The 24,446-nt window shown below is 51.0% G+C and overlaps 1 protein-coding gene across 2 annotated transcripts in view; it reads right to left on the reverse strand.

Moving 5' to 3' along the window:
- Positions 1-20,090, reverse strand: part of Ap2a1 (adaptor related protein complex 2 subunit alpha 1) — a 33,604-nt gene extending 13,514 nt beyond the window's left edge. Inside the window, exons 1-4 of one of the 2 annotated variants that reach the window (XM_058586037.1) lie at positions 19,889-20,090; positions 8,607-8,675; positions 8,346-8,488; positions 8,011-8,204 (exon numbers count right to left, since the gene is read on the reverse strand). In XM_058586037.1, the coding sequence (XP_058442020.1) occupies positions 8,011-8,204; positions 8,346-8,488; positions 8,607-8,675; positions 19,889-19,955 (473 nt within the window). In that variant the 5' untranslated portion in view covers positions 19,956-20,090. The remainder of the gene's footprint in view (positions 1-8,010; positions 8,205-8,345; positions 8,489-8,606; positions 8,676-19,888) is intronic. The other variant, XM_058586038.1, reaches the window with a different exon arrangement.
- Between the last annotated feature and the right edge of the window lie 4,356 nt (positions 20,091-24,446).

Genomic DNA, 24,446 nt, shown 5'->3' on the forward strand with positions numbered 1-24,446 from the left:
CTCCGACAACAGAGGTACGGAAAACCAAGTCAGGGAGGAAAGACAGAAAAACATCTGCAGTGCACCGGGGCGCGGCTGTGCTCCCAGCAGCTCAGGAGGCTGAGCGGGGAGGACCACAGTGCTAGGCCAGCCTGAGCAACTTAGCAAAATAAAAGGCTAAAAGGGCTGGGGGTAGCTCAGTGGGAGAGTGCCCCTGGTTCAGTCCCGCGAGGGTGGGCGGAGGGCTGTGTGGGGGGAGAAGCAGGAAGGGCCAGAGGCTGCAGCCCAGTGAGCGATGGAGGGAGCGCTAAAGACCCCAGACAGGCGACGAGGGAGCTGCTGGGGGTGGTGAGCGAGAAGCAGTGGGATCCCAGCCTGAATGCAGCCAGTCACCGCACAGCCCTTCCGCCGTGGTGCGCTACCCTATGCGGAAGAACTTGTTATTTCACCTTCACGATAAACCAAGAAATAAGTACTATTATCGAGCGTGGATCCCCAGATCTGCCGTTTGCTCAAAGGTCCCTCTGGCTGCCATGTGGAGAAGAGGACTTGGGAGGCGAGAGCAGAAGCAGGGAGGCCAGAGGAGGGCGCACACCCATCTGGGTGGGAAGGCACTCAGACAGCAGGCAGCGCTGGGGGTCTGCCTTCTGACCCAAGGGACATATGTGGTAAGTGGTGACACCACGCCATGAGTGTGGGGGGGCTTGGGCAAGGAGGAGGGCTCTGAGTGGGAACCCAAGTTCAATACTAGAAGTTGTACAGACCCCTGGGAAGATGCTGAGTGGATAGGTGGCACTGGAATCCAGAGCGGCCAGGGAGGGCCCAAGCTGTGTGACATCCACAAGTCCATTTCTCTCTCTGAGCCTCCATATTATCCTCTGAAATGTGGGACCCTGTTCCTCACGTATCAATTCCTGTATTAAGCGGAATAATGGTCTCCAAAGGTGCCAACTCCTAATCCCAGCACGTGTGAACATGCTCCCTTACATTCTGAAGGGTCTCGGGGGCAGGGATATGGCTCAGTGGCAGAGCACGTGCCTAGCATGCATGAGGCCCGGTTCAATCCCCAGCACTGAAAAAAACAAACGAACGGCTGAGTGCGGTGGCACACTCCTATAATCCCAGCAGCTCAGGAGGTGAGGCAGGACGACCACAAGTTCACTTGATCTTAGCCAAAAGGCCGAGAAACGAAGACGACCACAAGTTCAAAGCCAGCCTCAGAAACAGCAAGGCTCTAAGCAACTTAGTGAGACCCTGTCTTAAAAGAACAAGGGCTGGGGATGTGGCTCAGGGTAACGCACCCTTGGGTTCAAGTCCAAGTATCAATAAATGAATAAATGGATGGATGGGTGGGTGAATAACAGGGGATGTGGAAGATGTGACTAAGAACCCTGAGACAGAGAGGGGATCCTGGATTCTGCGCGTGGGCCCGGTGTCATCGAGGACCCTTAGAAGAGGGAAAGATGGAGGGTCCGAGTCAGAGAGAGACAAGGCGTGAGGGTGGAAGCAGAGGCCACAGGAGGAGACGCCGCCGCTGGCTCTTTCTACGATTCTGGGGATGAAGCCAGGCCTGGCACGTGCCAGTCGAGCACTGGGCTACACCCCCACCTGCTGAAGTTGGCTTTAAAGATGGAGGAAGGGGCCAGGAGCTGGGGAATGAGGCGGCCTCTGGAAGCTGGAAAAGGCAGGCAAATGGCTTCTCCCCTGGAGCCTCTGGAAGGATCAGCCCTGCCCTCAGGTTGCTTTCAGCTCAGGGAGGCTGGGACTTCGGACTTCACTCTAGAACTGAGAGAGAATCAGCTCGATTTAAGCCACCACCTTGGGGGCTGACTCTGTGTTGGACTATTACCCAGTCCTGAGCAAGACTAAGAAAATGGTGCTGTTCCAGAAGGTTCTCCAAGGCTCTGGGGTCAGACACACCTGCTGGACATTCTGGCTGTGGTGTGGGATCCAGGGAAAACCACGGACCCTGTGAAGGGCAAGCTGGTTTCCTCTGCAGGGAAAGAGGACTCCCGGAAGGACTGAGGGTGAAGAGGGCTGGAATCTAGGAAGCTGGTGTGGCTGAGCACAGGGGAGGTGCTTGGGCCTCTGGGGCCTTCAGTAAAGGGTTTCTCCCCAGAAAGGACCCAATAGGTGGCAGAGGCACACGGCAGAGTCCTAGGAGGGGAGACTGACCCGAGCCAAAGGCTGGGACCAAGCTGCTTCCCCAGATGTGCAGGAGAAAAGTGCACAGCACAACAGCGCCCTCCGGGCCCCACGTCTGCAAGGCAGGGAGACGGGCCTCAAGCCTACAGCCAAGGGTGGCCATAGGACTGGCACTCTGAGGAGCTTGGCCACCTCTGGTAAGGGATCACCACCCTGGGGCATTGGGTTAAAACCAGAAGCCAGCTGAAGGTGGGCCCCAGACACCGCGGTCAGTGGTGCTTCCCACCAGCGGCCGGCTCCACCCCAGCGCTTACTCTGGGGACTCTGCTCCAAGAGCCTCCCTATGTTAACCGCAGCCTCCAAGGAGGCAGTCCTGCATTTACAGGTCAGGAAGTAAATGCAGTTGAAAGCAAGTAAAGGAGTAAGAGCTACTCATCAATGCTGTGCTGTTTAGGTCAAGTTTCCAGCTAGGGAGGCAGAGCAAATCCGGGGGCAGAAACCTCTGAATTCATGCGCACAGGGAAGGAGGGTGGAGAAGCAAGGGATTCTGTGAGGGACGGAAGGGAGAATGCGGCTCACTGATTTCCCTTTTCAAAAAGGTGTTGATACCAAATACCAGCAATTCCCCTCTTAGGCACTGACCCTGGAGAAGGAAGACAAAGGAACACAGACCAAAGGGGTCACAGAGGAGCACATCATCTATAGAAGCCAAAAGGTGCCACCTTTATGATGCACAGATAAGATACTCTCTTGCTGTGGAGTATTACTTGGCCTGAAAAAGGAACAGATGTTGGCATAGGTGCCACCTGGGTGAAGCACATGATGCCGAGAGGATGATGCCAGGCAGAGGCGCCCTGGTCTGGGACAGGCAAAGCCACGGAGGCAAAAAGACAGGGGCTAAAGGGGTGGGAGGATGGGGTGACTGCCAACAGGAAGGGGGTCTCTTGGTAGAGGTGAGGAATTGATGGTTGTGAAGGATGGACAACATCTTAATTATACATGCTAAGATAGGGAATTGTGTCTCAACTTTTTAAAAAGTTTACCCTTAAAAAAAGTTCCTTCAGGGGCTGGGGTTGTGGCTCAGTGGTAGAGCACTTGCCTGTGTGAGGCACAGGGTTCAATTCCCAGCACCGCATGTAAATAAGTAAAATAAAGGTCCACTGACAACTTAAAAAATATTTTTTAAAAAATGAATAAATAACATAAAAATATTGTGTCTATCTATAACCATATATATATATATATATATATATATATATATATATATTTTTTTTTTTTTTTTTTTTAAAGGTCCTTCGGCACATGCCTGTTATCCCAGTGGCTTGGGAGGTGGAGGCAGGAGGATCACGAGCTCAAAGCCAGCCTCAGCAAAAAAGAGGCACTGAGAAACAGGGAGAACCTGTCTCTAAGTAAAATACAAAATAGGGCTGGGGATGTGGCTCAGTGATCAAGTGCCCCTGGTACCCACCCCCCCCAAAAAAGGAGTTCCTTCACACCCCAGGTGCTGCAAGGCCAAGCTTCTAGTGCCCAGAGGTCAGTGGTGAGCCAGGTTACCCCACCCTGGCCCCTGACCCTGGCAGGACACTGCCCCTTGCTCACACTGGCCTCTGCCCTTCTCAGGTGGCAGGTGACCTGCTGACTGCCTGTCCTTACCTTATAGAAACTACTAGTAGCAGCTGCCACCACCAACCACTCCTTCCTCCACCAAAGCTCCTAGTGTCCTGTGTCACCGCCTGTGCTTCCTCTTCGTCTCCACCCCACAGCTCAGCCTTCAGGCCACTTCTCTTTCCTGTCACATCCCCTGCTCCCAGGGACTTCATCCAGGCTGTGACTTTAATTACCATCTATTCCTAGGTTGCCCAGTGCAGTAGCCCCCAGTCACGTGTCACCTCTGAGCACTTAAACTGAGGCTAGTTCAAAAGGAGACGTGATGCATGTGTACACTACATGCCAGGCTCCAAAGACCCAGCAACAAAACAGGATGCCCAGAAAATGGCTCATGAATAATTTTTTTATGTTGATTCAGTGTCAAAATGACATTGTGGATGGATGAGGTTAAACTGAAGTGTTAAAACAGCAGGGCAGGGGTAAGCGCATTGGTGGCTGCCACTCACTGTCCCACTCTGGCCCTGACTCCTCAGGCTCCAGCAGCCCATGGACATCTCTATGCAGATGCCCAACCCAACACTGGTGCTCCCAGCTCAAGGCTCCTCCTCTCCCGGGCCAGGCTCTTCCCCAGTCTCTGTCATCCCAATGCCAGTCTGCTATCACCCACCCACCAGTTCACCTCCCTCCTCTCCTGTCACTGTTCCAGAGCACACCCCTCTCTAACCACCACACTGCCACAAGGCTGATCCACCCGCCCCAGCTCCAACACAGCCTCGGTGCCTGGCTGTCTCCTGCTTCCCCCACCCACCCGCTGGACTTCCGTCTATGATTTCCTGTGCTACTGGAATTTGGGGATCAGCCTCTTTCATTGATTCTGAAATAGTCTTGGCCATTATCTCCTCAAACAGTGCCTCTGCCACACTCTCCCCTCCTCATTCCAGAATTCCAAATAGCAGTATGTTAACCTCTGTCTTCTAGAACTCTCTTTATGGTGCTGGGGATTGATCCCAAGGGAGCTTTCTACTGCACTACATCCCTAGTCTTTTTTTAAATTTTTTATTTTGAGACAGGGGCTGAGGGTTTCACAAGTTGCTGAGGCTGGCCTTGAACTTGCAATCCTCCGCCTCAGCCTCCCCCGTTGCTGGAATGACAGGTGAGTATCACTGTCTGTCTACTATGACTCTTATCTTTTTTTTTTATTTTTAATAACTTTATTCTAGGACTGGGGATGTGGCTCAAGTGGTAGCACGCTCGCCTGGCATGCATGCGGCCCGGGTTCGATCCTCAGCACCACATACCAACAAAGATGCTGTGTCCACCGAAAAAACTAAAAAATAAATATTAAAACACTTTCTCTCTCTCTCTCTCTCCCTCTCTCTCTCTCTCTCTGTCTCAAAAAAAAATTAAAAAAAAAACTTTATTCTATTTATTTATTTAAATTTTATGTGGTGCTGAGGATGGAACCCAGTGCCTCACATGTGCAAGGCAAGCGCTCTGCCACTGAGCCACAACCCCAGTCCCTCTTTTTTATTTTTTTTTTAATATTTATTTTTTAGTTATAGTTGGAAAGAACACCTTTATTTCACTTATTTATTTATTTTTTTATGTGGTGCTGAGATCGAACCCAGGGTCTCGCACGCGCTCTACCACTGAGCCACAACCCCAGCCCCTCTTTTTATTTTTAACAGTGCTGGGGATCAAACACGGATCAAGCACATGCTAGGCAAGCACTCAACCACTTTACCACTGAGCTATAGCCTCATCCCAACCTCTCTCTCCCTCTCTCTTTTTGTGTGTACTAGTAATTGAACCTAGGGGCACTGTACCACTGAGCTACAGCCAGCCTTTTTAATTTTATTTGAGACAGGGTCTTGCTAAATGCTGAGATGCCTCAAACTGATGAGCAATTAGTGGCTTATGCTGGAACTGACCTCCTCACACCTCAACACCAGATGAAGCTGGCCCCAGAGGCACTAGCCATTGGGGTGCCTCGTGAGATACATGAAGATCTCCCCGTCTCCTGCCACCATGTGACACAACTACTGCCATGGTCTGGGGACACATCTATCAAAGACAGAAAAAAAAGGCACCCTCCTGCCTCAGCCTCCCAAGTCACTGGGATCACAGGCCTGCAGCACTACCTAGCTCCAATTTCTTTCTTTCTTTTTTCTTTTTTTTTTGTGGTGCTGGGGATTGAACCCAGGGCCTTGTGCATGCAAGGCAAGCACTCTACCTCAGCTTCAATTTCTTTTTAAAAAATCTCTATTTTGAATTGTAATGGATTCTGCTGCCATATGTAAATAAAAAAACATATACAACCAGAGATATGAAAAATTGTGCTCTATATGTATAATAAGAATTGTAATGCGTCCTGCTGTCATAAATAAAAAATCAATCAATCAATCAATCAATCTCCGTTTCAGCTACATGCAATGGCACACACCTGTAATCCCAGCAACTTGGGGAGCTGAGGCAAGAGGATCACAAGTTCAAGGTTAGCCTCAGCAAATTGGCAAAACCCTCGGCTACTGAGAAAGACTTTATCTCAAAATAAAAGTAAAAAGAACTGGGAATATAGCTCAGTGGTAAAGTGCCTCTGCTGGATTCAATCCCCAGTATGTATGTATGTACATATGTGTATAAAAAGTAAAAATAAATCTCCATCTCTTTTTTTTTTATTGGTAAATCTCCATCTCTTGATTTTTCTGGGCTATATTCTGATTACTTTAAATCCTTAGTTTTACTCTCTGTTCACTAATTCTTGCTTTGGTTACATCTGCTCTGCTGTTAAACTGGATCACTTATTTTAATGACATTTTTCATTTCTTTTTAAATCTGCTTAGTACTTAGTTCTCTTAATTTCTTGAAACACATTAAGCATATTTATGTTCCTTTCTGGTATTATTTTCTAGTTTTACTGTAGTGTTCTCTTTCACGGTGTCTCGTGTCCTGTGTTTGGTGATTTTGTGAATGTGAGCTACTCATGTGACCTGGAGCTTCATCTGTGGAAATCCCTGAGGCCTGGGCTGAAGATAGGATCACTTTAAACTAAAAGTTAACTAAGGGATGTTTGGACTACCAAGGTCATACAAAATCAGGCTAAAAGCCAGTCTCAGGGATGCTCTGGGCCAAGGTTTGAGACAGGTAATTTTACACGCAGTCCCCGAGGGGATTTATTTCTAGGTCACTCTCACTTTGAAGTGTGGCCTTCTGGAGTCTCCTCTTGGACAAGTTTGGTTCAGGAGGCTGCAGGGTCCTCAAACCAACACTCAGACCAGCGAAATCTGGCTTTTGCACTCTGTTCATCCCCCTGTGCACTGGGTCTTATGTGTCCCTTATTTTCTGGCTACTTCATGGATCTATTAAAGAATATTCTTGGGGGCTGGGGTTGTGGCTCAGTGGTAGAGCGCTCGCCTAGCACACGTGAGGCACTGGGGTCGATCCGCAGCACCATATTACAAAAAAATGAAATAAAGATATTGTGTCCACCTACAACTAAAAAATAAATATTAAAAAAAGAATATTTTCTTCTGGGTGCAATAGCACATGCCTGTAACCCAAGCAACTCCAGAAGCAGAAGGATCATAAGTTTGAAGCCAGCCTCAGAAATTTAGTGAAGCCCTAAGCAACTTACTGAGATTCTGTCTTAAAAGTTGGGTGGGGGTGGGGGGTGCTAGGAATGTAGCTCAGAGGCAGAATACTCCTGGTTCAATCCCTAGCATGCAAAAGGGAGCACACATAGATAGATAGATGCCACTTCCTCAAGGAGGCCCTCCCTGATCCCCCGCTGTTAGACACATTTATATGCCCCTGCACCCCACAGCTTGAGAGATGAATACCACATTTCATTCTGCAACGATTTCACCAATATTCATCTCCACTCTGGCCTATGAAACTGGGAAAGCAGTGACCATGTTCTGGTCACGTTATTATCAACCACCCATCAGTATGGTGCCTGGCACAAAGTAGTTGTTCAATACACGTTTCTTAAATCAATGGAGAAGCAACAGAAGTAAGATTATAACCATTTTTATACTAGATGCTAAAGCTCCATATATCAAAGAGAAAGCCCCGTGGTTCTGTGGAGAAGCCACCTCATACCTTCCAGTCAGCTTGGTGGGAGAAGAGATAATCACAGGGGTACTGCTGGAACCTCTGAGGTTCCAGCCTAGTGGTGGTCCACAGCCTGGCTGGGAGACCTCAGACAGGTTTCACAACTTCCTTGGCTGCACCTCATGGCCCCCAGCCCTCCTCCCCCATGGATCCTCAGTGCCTTACCCAGCCACCAGGATGCGGGGGATGTCAGCAGCGAAGGCTTCGCCCATCTCACGACTGCCCACGTTGGCGATGCAGTGCAGGGCCAGGCACATGAAGGTGGGGTTGCGGCTGGCCAGGTCATTCTTGATGGCGTTGTTGATGAGCCGGATCAGCTCAGAGTTAGAGTTCACCAGCACAGAGATGAACAGGTAACCCTGGGCCGGGAGGAAAATGAAAGGTTGGGAACCTTGTGACCAAGTGGCCCTAGAGCCAACCCTCAGATCCTGGAACTGTACTTCCAGCCCCTCCTCCCTCAGACTCAGGGGTCCAGACCCTGCCCTCCTCCCCCGACTCACTATCTGCTTCTCTGTGTACTTATTGGAGCTCAGCAGGTTCACAGCTTCCATGTGTCCAAAGTCAATGTCATGGCCAAGCAGGAAGATGAAGAGCAATTTGCATACATATTTTTTCTTACTGTAGCCATCCAAGGCCTTGTCCCCTGGGGCAGAGGAAGGAGTAAAGGAGAGCTAACAGTGAGGCTCTCAGGACAAGTCCCCACACTCCAGCTCCCAGCTCCTTCTTCCCTCACAGCCAAGAGGTCTGGGGTCCCAACCTACCTTTGAACTTGGAGCGGATGTTGGCCAGTTCCTTGTTGATCCTCTTAATCTCAGCCTCTTTGCTCTTACCTGGGGAGAGGACAAGGAGGCTGGTTAGGGCAGAGTTTGGCCACCTGCCCTCACTTCTCTTGCTTCTCTGGCCTCTGGGCTATAAGGACCAAATCTCTGCCTAGGGGTCTCTACCTCAGAGGTTTGGGGGGAATGGAGGCTGGCTGATCACCCCGCTGGGCAGCTGTGACTGCCACCCTCTCTTCCTCCTGCTGTCGCCCCTGCAACGTGGGGCTCCCTGGTTGGCCTCTCAGGTTCTGAATGCCCGATGACAGCTCCCCTTCTGATGCTAGCACTGACAGGTCCCAGAGTGGCACCCAACAGACACATGACAGAGAGCTTAGCCACCCTGCAGCAGTCCCACAGCCCTGAATCAGAGGGGCCTCCTGGAGGAGGGCAATCTGAAGTGGGGCTTGTGGGAGCGTCTCCAGGAGTTGGGAGTGGGGCGAGGCAGAATTTCTAGAGAAGAATGGCACATGTGCTCACTCGCTCCTTCCTTCATTCATTCACACCTGAGCCGCCTGGGGGCCAGGCATAGGTGGCCCAGATACGGGTCAGAGCAGGTTTCTGCCCTTTAAATAACCAGAGGTTTACAGAGCGCCTGCTCATTAAAATGTTAAAATATCAGGCTGGGGTGTAGCTCAGTGGTGGAGTGCTGGCCTAGCATGAATAAGACCCTGAGTTCAATCTCCAGCACCACAAAATAAATAAATAAGTAAAAATAAAGTTACAATATTCATTACATGTTGAAATGATACTATTTCAAATGCCTGGGTTACAGAAACAGTATTAAAGTTAATTTTTCCCCCTTCTTTCTAATGAACACAGGGCTACTGGGGAAGACATACAGGTCATGGCTATCTGCACCCGCCTCTGTCTCCCAGGCCAGCCTCAAGGGCAGCGGCTCCATGTGCCAAGGGGCAGTAAAGTCCATCAAAAGGTGAATGATGAGCAGGGCGCAGTGGCTACACCTCAGGAGGCTGAGGCAGGAGGATCACAAGCTCAAGGCCAGCCTGGGCAACTCTTTGAGACCAAGTTGTAAAATAAAAATTTAAAAAAAGAGCTGGGGATGTAGCTTAGTGGTAAAGCACCACTGGATTCAATCCCCAGTAAAAGAAAAAAGATGTGAATGATGGGTCTTGGGAAGTGCAGTGTGGTGATCCGCTCCCCACCCTTGAGAAAGGGTGGATGGGCCAGTGCGGTGTGGGCTTGGCTCAGCTCAGGGGGCTGAGGCAGGAGGACTGTGAGTTCCAAGCCAGCCTCAGCAATGGCGAGATGCTAAGCAGCTCAGTGAGACCCTGTCTCTAAATAAAATACAAAATAGGGCTGGGGATGTGGCTCAGTGGTTGAGTGCCCCTGAGTTCAATTCCCAGTACCCTCCCCTCACCACCAAAAACATGGGTAGATGGTTGGGACCAGGGTGAGAGTTCTCTGGGGTCCAATCGATAAAACCACTACTTCACCACGAGCCTCATGCAGCCTATGTCACCTCAGAGGCCACCTGATTCTTTTAACTTATTAATTATAAGTTTCCTGTAGTCTCACAGGCCAGACTGGAATAGGATGACGCCGGGAGCCCTGGTCTAGGCAGGGGCCCTGGGCAGTCCTGGCCCGTGAGGGCGAGCATGCAACATGTCAGTCAACCTAAGTGAGACATACAGGGACAGAAGCTGCCCAGGCGCGGCCTGGGGCCTGGGTGGAAGCTTCCAGGGGAGAGGACATTTGAGGAGGGCCTTGAAAGATGAGGAGGGCTCCGCAGCAGTCACCAGAGGGGCACGGGACAGATCCTGGCAGGGTGTGCCAACAAGGGTGGCCAGAGTTAGCAACACCTCCCTCGGGGCAGGACAGAGCAGGTGACAGAGGAGGCACACTGGTCACTATTCCTGCCTCAAGTATGACCACACATCCACTTTGATGGCTTGCCTGAAAATTATTCTGTAGGGGCAAGAAAATCGACACGTGTTATCGATGGGCCACACAGCATAAGATGCTTAGACTCTGCCACCTGGAGACTGCACAGCAGGAGTGTCCCAGGTTAAGCCCTCTCTGGCTTGTGTCAAAACCACTTTAAAAAGCTTCTCAAGGGGGGCGGGGGCTGGGGCTCAGTGGTAGACGCTCAGTGGTAGACGCCTGCCTCACACATGTGAGACACTGGGTTCGATCCTCAGCACCACATAAAAAATAAATAAATAAATAAAGATAATGTGTCCATCTACAACTTAAAAAAGTATATATATTAAGAAAAAAAAAGGGCTGGGGTTGTAGCTGAGTGGTTGAGCGTTTGCCTCGCATGCGTGAGACATTGGGTTCCATCTTCAGCACCATATAAAATAAATTAAAAAAAAAACACAGATTAAATAAATTCCTTAAGTTCATCTAATTAAAGTGGGTTAAATATATCTACAAATATGTGTATGTATGTATAGTCTTTTAATATTCCTCAAGTGATACATACTTTAAAGAAATTCTCCAGAGGCCCTCCAGGACCCCTCAGACACCAAACCCAAGGATCCGCAAGTCCTTCACATGATGGCGCAGAGTATCCTCTGAATGATTTACGTCTTCTCTACCTGACTTAGAATACTTAAGCTGCTGAACAGGCTTTACTGAGATTTGCTCCTGGGCGAGACCCTCCAGTCCAACAGAACAGAGTGGGCCGGGGAATCGCGCCCAGGCTCAGCCAGATTGGAACTGGATTGGGCTTAGGGAGGAAGGGAGGGCTTGGGACAGGAAAGGGAGGTTTTTAGGGTCCCTTGTCCTCCTGGGTTGGTTGGGGGATCTTGCTGAGATCCATGCCCTTCCAGGATTAGTCAGGAGAAGTGGCTGATTGACAGGTGGCTATCACTGCTTGTCTGTGGGTGCCGGGTGCTTTGTTCCCTTCGCCACCTCAAGCCGACCTAACAGTAAATATTACAAAACAGCTGCTAGGCTGCAGTGTCAAGGGAATAGTGACGAGAGAAAAGGCTGTACCTGTTCAGTACCCCGCAATTTCTTTTTCAAATATTTTTGGTCCGCAGCTGGTTGAATCCAGATGAGACACTCATGAACACAGAGGGCCTCTGTGTGTGTGTGATTTTCTTTAAATTGCCCCATCTATTTGGTACCATCTTCTGCATAACTGACATACTTTGCTGTGAAAATAATCTACAGGAAGCAAAAACACAAGGCCTCCCAAAGAGAAGACACGGCCTAGGTACAGATCTAGGGGACCCAGGGACAGCACACTGGGGCTGCTGAGTGACACATGGCAAGATGGGGCTGAACAGAGCTGCAGTGGACTAGGCTAAATGACAAGGAGGACTGCCCAGCACCTAGGACCAGCCAGCAACAGGAAATGAGCTCCCCATTGTAGGCAGCATGCAAACATGCCAGGGAGATTTAAGGGATCCTCTCACTCATGAAGAGATCTGTTTTCTCTTTTTGGTACCAGGGATTGACCCGGGGGCGCTTAACCACTGAGAAACATCCCCAGGCCTTTTTTATATTTTATTTAGAGAGAGGGTCTCACTAAGTTCCTGAGGCTGGCTTTGAACTCGAGATCTTCCTCACATATGGACTGCGCACTGGGAGCCTCTGGCCGGGAGGGGAGGAGACAGGAACAGGGAGCAATGTTTTGAGGTAAGAACAATGGAGGCTGGGAGGCAGGAATCAAACAGGGGAGGAAGCTTCCGGGTACAGCGGTACAGCTCCCGGGGCTCGAGGGTCAGAAGGGGAGGCTGGAATGCACCCAACGAGCCAGGTGTGCTCTGGGAGGAGGACCAGCATGCACCCCCGCCTGGAGGCAAACGGGAGGCGGAGGATCACCGCACTCGAGTGAGGACAGAGGGGTGGCCAGAGGCCGGCCAGACTGCGGAGCCTCTGCTCTTCCAGTGGGTGCTGGGGAACCACGGGAGGAGCCTGTGGCTGTCGCTCTCTAGAGCCTGTGGCTGTCGCTGTGATGGGCTGCAGCGACAAGGAGGCCACTCCGCCGCCACTGGCTGGAGCGGGCAGAATGGAGGGTGCTGCTGATGCCTGGCGCGGGGCTCCTGGTCAGGGGAGATAAAGCCCAAGCACGCGGGCCACAGCATCTGCGGCATCAGGGTGGGACTGTCACTACCAAAGACATCCCAACAAGCTGGCCCCGGCCTGGAGGAACCAACATGCTCTGAAGGAGGAAACCCGGGCATCCAGCAGCACAGCACCACGGAGCCCCTGAAGTTCCCGCGGGGACTGGACTCCACGAGGCCCCGCACGAACCTCAAGGGCCCTGGGTTCTGGGAGATGCTTAGACCCTGGTGACATTTCGGCCTTTCCATCCCCAAAATGGAAGCCACCAACAAGAGGCTACTGGGCATCTGAAACGTGGCCAATGCAACCAAGGGACTCAATTCCTCATTTTATTTCATTTTAATTTGTTAAAAACTGATCCTAAATTTGGTAACTGAAAAAGTGTATCTAGAACCACTTGGGAAATTTGTGAATCTACGTTTTCAACTATACTTTTTAAAAAGTCTTTTTTTTTTCTCTAAATGAAGGATTTGTCAGTAACTTTTTTTTAATATTTATTTTTTATTTTTAGGTGGACACAATATCTTTATTTTATTTTTATGTGGTGCTGAAGATCAAACCCAGTGCCTCATGCATGCCAGGCGAGCACTCTACCACTTGAGCCACATCCCCAGCCCAGTAACTTTTTTTAAATAAACCTTTATTTTGTTTATTTTTATGTGGTGCTGAGGATTGAACCCAGTGCCTCACATGTGCAAGGCGAGCACTCCACTACTGAGTCACAGCCCCAGCCCCAAGAAATCTTAATCCAAAGAAATTGATTCTGTTGTGACTACAGGTCCCCAAGTGAGATTCACTGTGAGTATGAAATACACACTAGATTTTGAAGACTTAGTATAAGAAAGGAACATAAACCACAATCAGTAAATCTAGGGTTGGAAGTGAAGCTCAGTGGTATTATGCTTGCTTAGTTAGCATATACAAGGCCTTGGGTTTGATCCCCGGTACAAAAAAATAATAATAAAAACTAATAAGCTAGGGATGAAGCTCAGTGGTAGAGTGCTTGCCCAGCATGCACAGGCCCTGAGTTCAATCCTCAGCACTGCAAAATAATTAAAATAAAATAAAATAAATTGATCCTAGATAGGCACGGTGGCACACGCCTGTAATCCCAGTGGCTCAGGAGGCTGAGACAGGAAGATCGTGAATTCAAAGCCAGCCTCAGCAAAAGCAAGATGCTAAGAAACTCAGTGAGTCCCTGTCTCCAAATAATACAAAATAGGGCTGGGGATGGGGCTCAGTGGCTGAGTGCTCCTGAGTTCAATCCCTGGTACATAAAATAAATAAATAGATCCCATGTTGAAACAATATTTGGATAAATTTCATTGGGAGTTTTGATTTTTAAACGTGGTGAGAAAACTTAAAACATACATGTGGCTTGCATTACAGTTCTGGATCACACATTGCTCACATTGTCAACGAAGTTGCCATCCCTGAGTGAGGAAATATATTTTCCTTAAACAAGGCCGCGCCCTGTCACTCCCTGCCTAAATCACCAGAGCCTGCATAAGCCGAGGCTCAAAGTGTGAGGATGCTGAGGGTGCCGATGAGCAGACCCTCCCCTCCAGAACATGGACACCAGCGCCCTGACAGCAGGGATGTATGTGCTGCCTCTGTCCTGGCATGTCCTCAGGGTCTACGCCGCTTGGCACAGACGAGGTGCTGAACTCTGATCTGTGGACCAAGGCCATGAGACAACACCCAGACGGTGGGGGCGGTGGGGGTTGGGGATCAGACTCAGATCTCTCTAGTTCCTTGAAGTGCAGACCTGGGGTTGGGTCACCCCAAAGGCTCACTAATGCTGAAGCACCATCAAAGTGGCACTTAGTATCTCTCTGCTCTCTCCACAGTGGCCAGGGGAGCCTGTGAAAACTTGAATGAGCTCTCATGCCCTCCATGTTCCAAACCCCTCTGCAGGGCTCCCAGGGGTTCAACATAAAAAAAAAGTCCTCTCCATGGCCCATAAGGGCCTGCACCATCTGCACTGGTCCCTCTGTGGCCGAATGTCCTGTCCTGCCCCACTGCCTCTTTCTCCTTGTCTGAGCTCTTTCTGTACCCAGGCACAATCCAGCCTCGGATTTTGCAGAGATTTAGGCCTGCCTGACTCACCTACCAGCTGATTCCCTGCTCTAAGACCACCCTTCCACCCAGACTCTGACCAGCCCAGATAAGAACAGGGTACCCAAATTCAGCCCTGCTCCCGCTTAGTCTCCGCCCAACACCTACTGCTACCTATCTGGACACCTCAGAGTTACTCGAATACTCGTCCACCTCCGTCCTCCGGTGTGAGCACCACTGCGCCACGGCCCCTGTAGCTGCTGGAACCCATCCCCAAACCCGTGCCTGGCACCAGCTGGTGCTCAGTGAAGGCTGGTTCTTGAAGCCTCCCAAGGGCCAGGACTGCAGAGGGCAGAACTGGGGACCCGGGGAGGGGGGTGGGTGAGACCAGGTCCTGAGCTCCAGAGTCAGGAGAGATGTCACAACACAATGGATCACAACCGGGCTCTGCCTCACAGAGGAGCTCAGGACACGGTGGCATCAGCACTCTACTCGGGTCACTCGCTTGACACTCAGCAAACTCCCCCGGCCCCTCCAGAGCCAGACTCTGCTCTGGGGAAAGTGGGGCCCTGGATAGGAGGCGGCCGCACCCTGGCCCCAGGAGCTCCCTGTCAGATAAAGGACTTCAGCTGATTCCCGCTCAAGGCAGGACAGAACCACGCCCTCAGGCTGGGCCGGCCTCAATCTCTCCCTCTTATCAGCAGAACCCATCTTCCCTCCTCTCCTCAAAGCCGGCCTTTCAGCCCTCCAGAGCCCGGACGCCTGCCCTCAGGATGGCTCTGCGCTCTTCCTCCTGCTCCCTAACGCATACTCCTAGTCCTTTCTCCTCCCTCACACCTGCTTCGGACTTCCCCACTCCCCTGTGCCCTCCAAGAGAAACACCAGCCTAGCCTCTGCCCATCTCCCCAAAGTCAAAGCTATCCCTCTCTGTACCAGCTCCACAGGCCTTTCCTCACAGTCTCAAATGGACCTCAGGACCTTTGCACTTGCCACCTCTGCTTTCACAGCTCTTCTCCACTGCCCTTGGCCTGGCTCATTCCTCCACATCCTGCCTACGTGGCTTTCAGTGTCTTGCAAAGCAAGTCCTGGCCTGAGCCCTGCAATCCATCAGAGTCCCGGCTTCTCAACACTGTGGCCCTCTCCTTCTCCCTGATGGGGTTATAACAGTTGCAGTCGCAGATGTTCTTCATTTTTTTTGGCCCTGGGGATTGAACCCAGGGGCATCAACCACACCACTGAGCCACATCCCCAGCCCTTCTTATATTTCATTTAGAGACAAGGTCTTGCTAAGTTGCTGAGGTTAGCTTTAAACTCATGATCCTCCTGCCTCAGACTCCTGATCTGCTGGGATCTCCACTTTGTAACTTATTTAACTTTATTTTTGCACTACTGGGGTTTGAACCTAGGGGCACTCTACCTCTGAATTTCAAATGCTGTCCTTTTTATTTTTCATTTTGAGTCAGGGTCTTGCTAAGTTAGTTGCCCAAGTGGGCTCTGAACTTATGGTCACCCTGCCTCAGCCTCCTAGGTAGCTGGGATCACAGGCGTGGGCCACCACACCCAGATGTTTCCCACTTTTTAGAAAACTGAGATATAATTCACATCCCACAAAATCCGCCCATGTCTACTGTAAAATTCAGTAGTCTTTGTATATTCACAATGTCGTGCAAACATCACCACTAATTCCAGAACGTTTCATTAACCCTAAGACTGTACTCAGGAGCTGTCACTCTCTACCACACCCCTGCCACTGTGCTGGGCAGTCACCAATCTTCTTTCTTTTTTTGGTACCGGGGATTAAACTCAAGGGCACTTGGCCACTGAGCCCCATCCCCAGCCCTATTTTGTATTTTATTTAGAGACAGGGTGGGTCTCACTGAGCAGCTCAGCACCTCGCTGTTGCTGAGGCTGGCTTGAACTCACAATCCCCATGCCTCAGTCTCCCAAGCAGCGGGGATTACAGGTGTGCGCCACCAAGCCCAGCTCCTTCTTTATGTCTCTATGGACTTCCTATTCAGGACATTTCACCTGCAGGGAGTCACACACTGTATGGCCTTCTGCTTCTGGCTTCCTCCACTTGGCTAAATCATGAAGGCCCACCTGTGCTGTGTCATGTCAGTGCTGTGTTCCTTTATATGGTTCAGTAATATTCCACAGTGGAGACAGGCCACCTTTTGTCTATCTGTTTATCAGCTGCTGGACATTTGGGTTGCTTCCACTTTTTGGCAATCAGGAATCATGCCATGAGCATCCATGCATGAGTCTGTGAGGACAGCTGCCATCTGTTCACAGCATCTTCTCCCATGGGACTGGTAGCTTCACAGGGGCATGAACACAACTGCCCTATTTGCCACTGTGTCCCCAACACCAGGATAAGACTGGAAACATATCAGCCACTCCACATACACTTGCTGATAAGAGGACAGGAGAGACCCTGACCTTCCAGTAGCTCAAGCACTTCCACTTCTGGAGCCCACACCCAAGCCTCCCTCCGGCCTCAGCCTCCAGTTGAGCTCAGCAGCAACACCTGCCTGGGCTCTCCTTCCTCCAGACTCACTCCCACCTCCAGGACCTGGCAGATCCCCTCAGCTTCCTTCACAATGTACCCCAAGCCCAATGCTTCTCGCCATCCAGCCTACCTCTCTCCTTGGCTCATGGTGTCACTCCAAACCGCGACAATCTTTCTCACAGCAGTCAGAGAAATTATTTTAAAACATCATTCAGCCACATCCCTTCTCTGTTCACAATCTTCCCGTGGCTCCCAATTCACCAACAGCAAGGCCAAAGTTATCACCACAGTCCACAAAGCTCTCCTGGCGGCTGTCCCCTCTGTCCTCATCTCTTCCCCCTCTCCCTTGCTTGGCTCCAGCCACACTGGTCTCCTCCTTCTTATTTTATTTTTTTGGGGTAGTGGATATTGAACTCAGGGGCCCTTGACCACTGAGCCACATCCCCAGCCCTATTTTGTATTTTATTTAGAGACAGGGTCTCACTGAGCTGCTTAGCACTCACTTTTGCTGAGGCTGGCTTTGAACTCACAATTCTCCTGCCTCAGAGGCAATGGGATTAAAGGCAAGCGCCACGGCGCCCAGCTCATCCCTCTTATTTGAACACACACTGACCATGCTGTAACCTCAGGACCTTTGAACACATGGTTTCCCTGCCTGGACCCTCTCCCTCCAAAACCACAGGAACTGCTCCCTCATGTTGGTCATCTCCACTGAGATGTCACCTCTGTATCACAGCCTGTGCTCAGCACCCTCTCGTGCCTGCACCCTCTCCTCCTCGCTTACTTTTTCTTCATAGTACCAGTCGTCATCTGACTTTATATCATTTATTGCCTTCTCTGTTTATTATCTATCTCCCTCAGAGAATGGAAGCTTCCAAGAACAGAGGTTCTTGTTCCCAGCCACAGCCCCAGTGTTGAGAACAGGGCTCAGTACACTGTGGGGATCTCAAGTATTTGCTGAGCGAATGAATGAATGAGCTTTTAGGGAAAAGAAGCTATTATTAATGCAGTTTGCAGACAAAAAGGCTGAGCCTAAAAAAAAGGTTTGACGGTTTGCCGAGAGACACAGCAATGTTAGGTACTGAAGCAAGGCACACCTCTCTTTAACAGCTGTCCCACCCCCCAGTCTACCAAGCCTTACAACTCCAACCCTTTTCATAATAACCACATCATCATTCCTCCAAAAGAAACCCAAGTTTCCACCCCTCCTGTTCACTGAGCACTTACTAAATGCCAGATCCCTCCATGACTACTGAATGCTAAAACAATAAGTAGGTACCTCACAGAATCCCCCTTAAAGATCCAGCCGAATAACACAGCCAAGATCCACAGAGAGCCTGACATGTGAAAGATCTCACATGTTACTGCAGTTACCCCCAGGAAGGTGTGATCACCAGTCCCCCCTGACAGATGAAGAAACTGAGAGCCAAAGTCCCTCATTCAAGGTCACACAGCTATGGGGTGGCAGAGCTCAAACTCAAAGCCAGGTCGGGCTGACCCCAAAGCTCATGGATGTAGCTCTGAAGGCTCCCAGCAGCTCCACACACCAACAGCTGCTTCCAGGAGTTGGAGCTGACTTGCTGCCAGCCGTCCCATTGACCCGGCAATCCTTCCTGGTGGGGATCACTATCTCCATAGTGCTGTGGTCAGACAGGGAAGGGTCCAGACCCAGGCCTGTCCTGCTCCCTGACCTCTGGCCTCCCTCTGGAACTAGGCTTCCCCTACCGGGGATTGATAGATCTCTCCTCCACAAACCCCTCAGGCTCCCTGACCTGTTCCTTGAGGTCCCAGCTCTCCTGCCTCTGGCACATCCCCCCAGCTCCCACATGCCTTTTTTAGGCCCCTGTGCCAGGTCGCAGGTTCTCTTAAGACTCTACACTAAGATTCTAAAGGGTCCCTCCCTTCTGCACTCCCTGGGCCCCTGCTTTTCCCTCAGTCAAGCCTGCTCCCCACTGTCCTCCATATCTCCTAAGCAATTCCCCATTCTGGAGGCTCTTTATCCCTCACCAAGGTCCCTCCATAGTCCCCCCCACTTCCCATCTCTCCGACGGAAGTCCACAGACTTCCAGCCACTCCTATGCTTCGTTGATGCCACTCACCAGGAGCCTCGATGACCTATCTAGCCCCTTCCCTTCTATGACATCCCCTTTCCCGGACCCTCAAGCCGTGGCGCATTAGGCTGCCTGTGTTCCACTTCCTCCGGGTCCCCTCTGGCGGTCTCCCATTCCACCAGCCCACAGGGTACCCCCACCGAGCACCCCCTTCCATTTCTCTCTCCATCAGGGATCCCTCCAACCCCACGGTTTGTACGAGCCAACAGCGTTTTCATCACTCCCGGGGAACGCCTCTAGGGCCCTATCCCGGGACCTCACTTGCCTCCTGCCCTCTGAGACCCGGCGGACCCCGCTAGCCACTCCGTGTCGTCACCCCGGGAGGCACTCTATGACACCCCAAGCCCCTGGATCTCCCCCACCCTAAAGTTCCCACCAGGGCTCTTCTATTCTCCCCCTCTTCGACGCAGAGGCTTCCCATGCCCCGGGTCCCTCTGTGACCCCCAAACTCCTCGGTTCCATGCTGCCCCCTCCCCCGCGTCTTCTGTGTCCCCCGGCCGCGAGCTCACAGTTCCGGATGTCGGAGATGAATACCGCAAGCCCCCGCATCCCATCGCCCTTGGACACGGCCGGCATGATGGTGGTGGTGTCGGCTCCAGGCCTGGCCGGACAGGGCACAGCACGGCGGGGGCTGGCAGGCGGGCACTGGGCGGAAAGGACCCCAGGCGCGCCGAGGAGCCCAGCCGGCCGAGGGGGAGGGCGGACTGGGAGCGGGCTGGCTGGGCAGGCCGTGGACCGCCCTCGGTCCCTCCCCCCGCACAGCCGTCAGGGGCCTTCAGCCGGCCATTGGCTGTTCTTTCTGTCTGTCAGGCCCGTCGTCGCCCCTGCTCCCTCGTTCACTGGTCGCAACGCAAAGGCACGCCGTTACGATTGGTCCAGTGCCCTGCTATTTCCGTTCGGGAGCGGAGGAGGGGGCGTTGCCCGAGAGACGGGCGGGGTTCGATTACGCACCATGGGACCGCCTCCTCCGAGCGGCCGAGGCCAACACTGATTGGATGTGGCCCCCTCTCCAAGAAGCGAGGGAGGGACGTGAAAGAAGGTGGGGGAACGGGCCTTGGGGGGCGGGACTTGAATTGAACGGGACCAATGGATGGGTAGAACGCCCCCGCAGGCGTCACGAATTCGCCGGACCTGTCCTACTTCCGCCCTCGATTGGGCGGTTGTGGGGGCGGGCGGAGGGCGACGACCCGTAGGGAAGGAAGGAGAAGGGGAGGGTGTCGCTTAGCCGGGCTGGGATAGGTGGAGCGACGCCTGCAATTCCCTGCTGCAGAGAAGGATCTGGGCGGGGCAAGGGAGCGTGAGGTGTCTACTGCGCAAGCGCTCCTCTGTTCCTTTCTCCTTCCACTCCCCCTTTCCCTCCTTAAATCGTCGTTCTGGAAGGCTTCCCTTTCATCCCACCCCTTGCAACCTACACGTTCGGACTTGATTTGTCAAGAGACCTAGCATCCCAAAGGGGAGGGACTGTGTCAGGAGACCTAGAATCCCAGAGGGGCGGAGCTGTAATTCAAAGCCCATCCCATTAAGTAGAGGTTAAAACGAAGGTTCAGAGAGGTTGAGTGACTCGAACAAGGCCACACAGCTCGGAAGTGGAATCTATATATGTTTTTAACCACTTTTCAATATATATTGCCGCCCCTCATCACCACAATGCTTCGAGCAATTTCCATTATAGAAGATATTGAGTCAAAATTGATTCTCTCCTCCACAGTCTCTGAACTATCCCAGTCAAGAAAGGAACCTGGTACTGACGACTCAGATGCTGGTCTAAGAAAGGAACGAGTGGGCTGGGGTTGTAGCTCAGTGGTAGAGCGCTTTCCTTGCACGTGTGAGGAATGAGTTCGATCCTCAGCGCCACAAAAAGATGAAGAAGTGGAATAAAGGTATTGTGTCCATCTACAACTAAAAATATTTAAAAAGAGAAAGAAAGAAAAGAAAAGAAAGAAAGGAAAGGGCAAATTTGCTTGGCCTTGGCCCCTCCCCCGCCGTGGGCTCCCCAGAGGCTTTTTGCTTGACTGGCTGCTGGGAAAGCAAAGCCGCCAGAACTCCAACGCCCCAGGCGATTGAGAAATTTGGGGCAAAGGGAACTGGAAGAGTCCATTTGTGTCACCTAGAGGAACAAAACGGCACCCCGCCGGTCTTTTCGAATCTCAGTGGCGAGGCCTTCCCGGAATGAACCTAGGGGGCGTGTCCTGGGTTTGGGAGGGTCCACTCTGACTCGGGGGGGATGGGAGGAGGTTGAGAAGAGCCTCCTTCCAGATTCTATGGACCCTTCCTGTAGGTTCCAGGAATGGGGCTTGGGAAAGTCCATCCGGAGTCTAGGAGAACAGACGACGTGTCTTAGCCGTTTTAATGACAGGGAGAGTCCTTTTCTGTTTCTTTTCTCTCTTCCTTTTCTCCCCCTACTCCCCCTGCCCCCGCCTTTCGGTACAGAGAATTGAACCCAGAGCGCTCTACCACTGAGCTACACCCCTACTCCCCTTTCCATTTTTTATCTCGAAACAGGGTCTTGCTGAGTTGCTGAGGTTGAACTGGAGCTTGAGATCCTCCCGCCGCAACCTCCTGCGTCCCTGGGATCACAGGCCTGCGCAGCTCACCCAGCACAGCGCCAGTCCTTCTCTAAAAGAGGGTGCGCGGGGCGGGGCTTGTCGGTCCCTGAACACCGTAGACCTGTTACAAACCAAGCAAACTGGACCTAAAAAAGTTTTTTTTTTGCATGAATACAAAAGCTTTCCAAGCACCAGAGACATCCTGTGGTGACCTGGAAGGAAGTACTTTCCCCCTGAAGATAGGGCCCTCATCGATCTGTGTTAGCCGTGAACTTGAAACTCTTTTTGAGGGGTGTGAAGTAGGGACACCCAGTACTTCAACAGGGAAATTATAACCCACAACAAGGCAGAAAAGCACTTATATCCTGCCTCCATCTTGGCCTGCCCCCCTTCAGCCGGAGTCTGGGATTAACTCTGAGTTCTTGGTGTGGAAAAGGGATATCTGGCCTCTCGGTCAAGGGCAGGTGGGAGAAGCTGGGCACAGTGGCACATGCCTGTAATCCCACGGATTCAGCCTCAGCAAATTAGCGAGGCCCTAGGCAATTTAGCTAGATCCTGTATCAAAATAAGAAATAAAAAGGACTGGGGATGTTGTTCAGTGGTCAGGCACTGCTGGATTCAATCCCTGAGACCAAACAAAGGGAGCAGGGGGGCAGTTGGAGGAACTCTGTGCTTCTGCCAAACACCCCAGAGCCCACGAATTAGCCACCAATTAAAATTTTTCTTTTTTTTTTTCTTGCAGTGCTGGGAATTGAACCCAGAAGCTCCCAGAATGCTAGGCAAGCACTGTACCTCTGACCCGTATCCCCAGCAGCCCATTTTCTTACTTTTTTAAAACAACATATTTTTAGATGTTGATGGACTTTTATTTTATTCATTTATTTATATGTGGTGCTGAGAATTGAACCCAGGGCCTCACATATGCCAGGCAAGTGTGCTACCACTGAGCTACAACTCCAGCCCTCTTATGTTTTAATTTGAAAGGCTGGCCTCAAATTTGCAGTCAGTGGCCTGAGTAGCAGATTAGAGGCCTGTACCACCACTCCTGGCTAATTTTACACTTAACCCTAAAACAGAGCCTTCTGAGATCTACTGGGGTTCAGGTTGGGGCCAACCCGGTCTTCTGCAGAACACTGGCACTGTTTGATCCTGGGCCAGTGGCCTCATGATGCTGCCCACAGGGCTCATGGGCTGACCCCTGTTGAGGGACAGCGGCATTGTCCAATGGAAACACAATGGGAGCCACTTAGGGACTTTTCCATGTACTCTAGCCACCTTGATAAACAAATGAAAAAGCAAATGATGGCTTTAATTACTTTTAGTAATAGAATGCCCTTACTTATGGTGGGGTACTGAAAATATCAGAACTGAAAATGCACTGAATCCACTCAATCTACCAAACATCAGCACTTAGCTACACAGAGCACCTGGAGTCCAGGTTGTTTCTAAGTCTTGGCCACAGGACTGACAGGGAGCTGTGCCCGCCCAGCCCCGCAAGAGAGGGTCTTATGCTTGGGAAAAGATCCAAATTCAAAACTCCAAGGATGGTTTCTCCTATCACTTTCACACCACCGTAAAGTCAAATGTGTGTGTGTGTGTGTGTGTGTGTGTGTGTGAGAGAGAGAGAGAGAGAGAGAGAGAGAGAGAGAAACCATTGTAAGACAAGAATCATCTGAACATTTTCTTTAACTCGGTTGTACAGAGATATCAGTTCAGCATCTTGTGCGCTCTGGTTTTCCAAAGTCTTTGGAATCTGGTGTTTTATGCCCACAGCACATCTCACTTTTGACTGGAGACTTTGCAAGTGCTCACAGACATGAGTTGCTTTATTTTTTTATTAATTTATTTTACTCTAATTTTGAAATATGATGGTAGAATGCAATTCATTTCATATTACACATATAGAGCACAATTTTTCAAGTCACTGGTTGTGTACAAAGTATATTCACACCATTCATCTCTTCATACATGTACTTAGGGTAATGATGTCTAACTTATTCCACCTTCTTTCGTACTTCCTTGCTCCCTCCCTTCCCCTCCCTCCCCTTTGCCCTATCTAAAGTTCCTCTATTCCTCCCTTGCTCCCCCCCCCCATTGCTATTATGAGTCAGCATCCTCATATCAAAGAAAACATTCAGCCTTTGGTTTTTGGGGATTGGCTTACTTCACTTAGCATGATATTCTCTAACTCTATCCATTTGCCTGCAAATGACTTGAACATCCACAGACTTTCATAACTGTGGGGAATTTTGGAATCCATCCTCCATGGGTCATGGAGGACCGCTCTACTTGCTCTGTCACACATTTATAAATTGTGATCAAGTGCAGTGGCGGAAGCCTGGAATCCCAAGGACTCAGGAAGCTGAGTCAGGAGGGTCCTAAGTTCAAGGCCAGCCTGGGCAATTTAGCAAGGACTCTGCCAAAAAAAAAAAAAATTACAAATTGTGGATATCAGTATCCTTTACCTCTGTCATGAGTTGAACTGCATCTCTTAAAAGGTCATTGAAATTCCAGCCTCCAG

Source organism: Marmota monax, unplaced genomic scaffold (genome assembly GCF_021218885.2).
Source record: "Marmota monax isolate L192 unplaced genomic scaffold, Marmota_monax_Labrador192_F-V1.1 WCK01_AAM20220418_F8-fsc00160, whole genome shotgun sequence".
NCBI classification, from domain to species: Eukaryota; Metazoa; Chordata; class Mammalia; order Rodentia; family Sciuridae; genus Marmota; species Marmota monax.